At 32.1% G+C, this 5,234-nt stretch overlaps 1 protein-coding gene across 1 annotated transcript in view; it reads right to left on the bottom strand.

The window, feature by feature from the left end:
- LOC106682019 (death-associated protein 1) overlaps positions 1–2,328 on the bottom strand; it is a 17,878-nt gene extending 15,550 nt beyond the window's left edge. Inside the window, exon 1 of the mRNA XM_014422645.3 lies at positions 2,137–2,328. Coding sequence (XP_014278131.1) covers positions 2,137–2,185 — 49 coding nt within the window. The 5' untranslated portion in view covers positions 2,186–2,328. The remainder of the gene's footprint in view (positions 1–2,136) is intronic.
- Between the last annotated feature and the right edge of the window lie 2,906 nt (positions 2,329–5,234).

The raw sequence follows: 5,234 nt of genomic DNA, 5'->3' as shown, positions 1-5,234 counted from the left end.
AGAGAGAGAGAGAGAGAGAGAGAGAGTTATAAGTTTTTTTTGACAAAAAAAAATTCATTCTCATTTTATATTTGATTCTAAATCAGCTGAAAGTGCTTGTTTTTCAGTAGCATGCTGCAGCTATCAGAATAAACCACAACATTAAAAATATTATTTAAAAGATCCATTAAAATAACAATGTTACCTAGATTTTGTCAAACAATGGAGATAAATTCTTTTGACCCTAAGCCAATAAAATGTAACTCAGAGGTACTCATAAAATGACATATGCATGTTTATTTATTCAAGATGTTAAGTAGCAGGTATTTTTTTTTTAATTTTCATTGAATATGATTTTAAAAAATTATTATTTCCTAATGATAAATTGATATAGGTGCGAAATAATTTAACAATAAATTAAAAAAATTAAAGAAAAGAAACATGCATAAAATATTAATTTTCATATTTCACAAACTGTTTATCTCTTAAGCACAGCTTTGTGGTAAAAAATAAATTGAATTCAGAAAAACTGTACTTAACAACAATAACTAATAACTAAAAATAAATATACATTGGTTTACAAAAGTATGATCAATTTTGATCCTTAGATCACAACCATCCCATCATTAATGGACTGTGTCTTTTGTTAACTCGTCATGGCATGTTCCTCAACTAACTAGCTGATTATAATCAAGATCCTGAGTACTTCATATTTTAAACTTTTTTAACAGCAATAATGGTTTTAATATATATTATAAATAAATAAAAAAATATTCACTAATGGTTTTATATAGGCTATATATAATATGAATATGGTAAACCCTTATGCCACTTAGTCTACAAAGAATAATGTAAGGTCTGTAACCAGACCTTAAGAGTTGATAAAGCCAATTGTTACTATTACAGTGATTGTGACAGTGACAGCTGTCGCAGCCACTAACATCGCATAGACTGACATTCGCTGTCATACTATCAGGATTTGCTTGATAGTAGGTAGTACCATCAACTATCTGTATAAATGCCATAAACTTCATTTCCATACCAACATCCATAAGAGAAGAAGATAAATAAAGTAAAAAGGGGCGTGATAACCAAGATGTTGATCGCTCTGAATAAAAATATAATCTAATGTAATGCCAAAAACAAGCACGACAGAAGTCTGTCATAAAAATTTTCCTTGAGACAGATTTATTTATTTAGCTTAACACATAGTGTATTGTATTTTTAGTAATAACCAATAATAATTTTGATTTTAGAGGATATTTTAAATAAATTACCATCAGTTTAATTTGTACAGTATATTTTCTGCTAACTGAGTAAATAGTAAATATTTCCAATCTGTATTAGAACAAGCTATAAACAAATTATTCTTTACTAAATCATTTTAGACTATTGATGTTACAAAGTTAATTTTAACTTCTCATAATAAAAAGTAGAATGTTTTGATCACAAACAAGTAAGTATTCAAAATAAGTTGAAGATGAATGAGTACTAATAATGATAGATACTAAATCCTAGGGATCAGAAAGCAAAGTTTATACTTTAAGGAGCCTCTAAAATAATATATAAACAAAAGTTAACATAGTAAAATGGCTCTCAGGATAATTCAATAGGAATTCCCATAATATGAAAACAGGATAATTAATTTTTAATAGAATATTGGCCAATTCATGAAATAGCATAACATTACAACTTTATAATTATGTGAAATATTACACAAAAATGAAACAACTTCTTTAATAATTCTGATCCATTAGGATAAATCGGGATTTATTATTTTTAAAAGTAATGTAAATATACTATATAAATACTACTGCTATGAAAATAAACATTCTCGTTTTATTATTGAGAACAGCAAGCTTAACCAATCTTGACAAGCCTAGATTTAAAACAATATAAAAGGAGCAGAAAGCCAAAATTAATATTATATTATCCAACATCTCTACCCAACACAATTTTAAGTCAAGCATAAAACATCAATTAGATATAACCATATGGTTTTGTAAAAACAGGGAAAAAGTCAAAATACATGTTAGGAATAACATATCTTGGAATTAAACAGATTATTAAAATTGAAACAAAAATTGGTAAATCTTTTAATGGAATTTAATACTTGACAAGCTTTGTTTTTATTATAACAGGTCAAATAACAAATACCTGCAGGAGGATGGCCCCCTTTTAACTGCTGCTGCTCACCAGTTGACATTATCTCAAATCTATACTTCTGTAAATTTGAAATGTTAACCACAGTTAATAAAGATATCAACTGAACCACGTCTACCTTAGATTAAACAACAACCATGACACTATACGTGGCAATCAAAATTTCAGTTATGGAGACTAAACAAGTTTGCCAGATAACAGCCCTTGAATTTCCCCGCCTAGAGATGCCAAAAAACCCTCTGTCATGGATTAGAAAACAAAATAATTTTCCCGAACTAATTATAGAAAATAACTAATTTTGAACAAGTGGTTTACAAATATATGCAACAATAGAGACTATTCTATTTTATTTAAATTAGCCGTTTACGGTCACAAAGGCTCACAGCTTATTACATGCTGTAGTAGTCAAACGAGTGATCCGAACAAAATTATCTGCTTAAGTAGGATTATTATAATGGATCTACACGTTTTCCACTTTCCGCAAATCCAAGACTTGTACAAATGTTTGGTAAACAAAAGAAGCAACAAACGTCAATATCCACACGCTTGTTTTGTTATTTTGATTTTTTTTCGGCTATGAATTCTATTTACTCAACTTTCATTATAAAAATGAAAAAGTAAAGGTAAGTGAAATTAAAGGAAAATTAAATACCAGTAATGTAGGTTGAAGATGGCAAAAATTAATATAAATAGTAGTACATAACCTATAAATTTAACCTTCGTTCTAGAATTTTTATGAGAAATTTTTAATTTAGTTGCCTAGAAATATAATGTCTTCGTAAAAATATATTTGTGCTGTGTTAAATCAAAAATAAACTGCTGAGGTTAATTAACAAGATTTGAAACAATGTATACACACCAAATCGATAGAATTTTATAATATACAACCTTAAACGAAAGTTAATTATTGATTTCAAAGGTTAGGAAAATTCTTTCTACAATTAAAACATGGAGAGCACAAATATTCATCTGTTGGCAGTTCTAAAACAATACTAACTGTAAACAGATGGGTGGATGCAGCACAAGCACCCTTCGATTTGTGCCCAAAAAACGGATATCATACGGCCGCAAAATCAGGCCGACTTGTACCAAATCGAAAAAATCGACGTGAACCATCGAACTTCACCTTGTAGGCTGATAGGTTGGCACATATTCCAGCACAATGTGGTATTTCAACTCTATGTGTTAGTTCGTCGATGGGACTGAGGATTAATTTTTTTTATTAGCACTATTGTTGTCCACAACGAGAGAAGGCATTTGATCGATAAAAATCATCTCCTTCAGAAGACGAGTAATCCAAACAAGCTCTCTTTGCTTGCGAAGGACGTATTCATATTCGGTTGTGGATAATACAACACAAGATTGCTTCCGAATTAATCACGTAATTGTCCCAACTGTTAACTAAGTAACGATCCCAGTTTTAAAATCTGTACATGTATCTCCTGCAATGTACCCCCCGTGTTCACTGAAACACTTGATTTTCCTCACTGAGCTCTTCGTGAAAAGAAATCCATGGATTGAAGTTCCTTGTAGGTATTTGAGTACCCTCTTGAATAATATCTAGTCTGAAACTCAAGGTTTTTCTAGAATGTCTATTACGATGCTCTCGGAATAGACAATATCAGGCCTTGTAGATATAAGAAACATTAGACACCCTACAGCAGCACAATGAGAACATTTTGCCCTAAAAATCCATTCTTGTCTTCTTGAAAATATCTTCCTCGGTCATAAGGGTTTGACACAGGCTTACTGCCTTACCCGTTAGTTTTATTTATATAAGGTTTAATGAATTGGAATAGAACCATCTTCTTTTTTTATTTCCATTCCTAGGAATAAATCTTAATTATCAACTGAAATTTTGAAAATTGTCTTCAAGCTGTTTAAAGTAAAATGTAAATCCTCTTGATTTCTAAAAGCCAAATAGTCATCAACATACAATCCAATAATGAGCTTTCCATTTGGGTATGGAAGTAATAAACAAACAGAGATCAGCAAGACTGGGGATCATACCATTTTCCTACATAAATTTAACAATTCTTTTATTCTACATCCTTGGGGCTTGTTTAAGGCCGTATAAGCTTTAGTTAAACTTGCACACTCTCTGTGCACCATTATAGAAGCCATCTGAAATCCTGTACAGTAGCATCAATGATGGTTCTAATAATTAAAATCTGGCAACAGAACAGAACGTCTCATCATGAAAGCATCATGGTTGTTGTTCTTTTTCAACATTTAACGATTATAAATTACTTTCTTCCTATGAGAAATTTTCATTAAGGTCCAATTGGATCGTTGCATGGATTGCATCCATTTAGTGATCTTTCTTCTTCGAAGCAAGATCATCTGTCAAATTCACATCACACTCGGTAAACAAATCAAAATCTGGAAAAAATTTTTATTTTTACAGGAGTTTTGTCTAAATAAAAACATAACGTAAACTTTACTCTAAGATCTTGTAGCGAGAGGGACCAAGCGGTATAGTAAAAACTCACCAGAGCGCTCCACCTCGAGCCTCACCGAAGCTCTCAAATTTATAAATCAGTTCATTTTGTAAAAAGACATTGTCATTTTTGTATATTAATAATTTCTGTACATAATACTTAGCAATATCTGTACAATGAATAATAAATGATAACGATGCAATGCACGAACCTATCTCAAGCAGACATGTACCGACCGCTTCTCGGTCACAGCCGCATGGACTAGACCTATAAATAAGGGACTCAAAACCCCCAAATCGATCGTAGATCCACATCCTTTCCTGGGTCTAGTCATGGCACAGGTGGCGTATACACTGCTTGAGATAGAGAAGTTTATTGCTAATCTAATCTCGCAAAAGATGTGTTTTTCTATACGCACACCCAAGACGATGGCCTATCACCTCTCCTTCACTCCAACAATCTTAGTCCGTCGCTTCATCTCGACAACTAAGATTGTAACCTACTTCCTAACGGTTACACTGGTCCGTCCGCTTCATCTCGGCAACCAGTGTAATTTCCCGGCTCTAGTCCGTCCGCTTCATCTCGGCAACCAGTGTAATTTCCCGTCTCTCCTCAGCTCTAGTCCGTCCGCTTCATCTCGGCAACCAGTGT

The sequence above is a fragment of the Halyomorpha halys genome, unplaced genomic scaffold (genome assembly GCF_000696795.3).
Source record: "Halyomorpha halys isolate HHAL.00 unplaced genomic scaffold, Hhal_1.1 Scaffold384.1, whole genome shotgun sequence".
NCBI lineage: Eukaryota > Metazoa > Arthropoda > Insecta > Hemiptera > Pentatomidae > Halyomorpha > Halyomorpha halys.
This window is presented reverse-complemented; position numbering and strand designations above follow the sequence as displayed.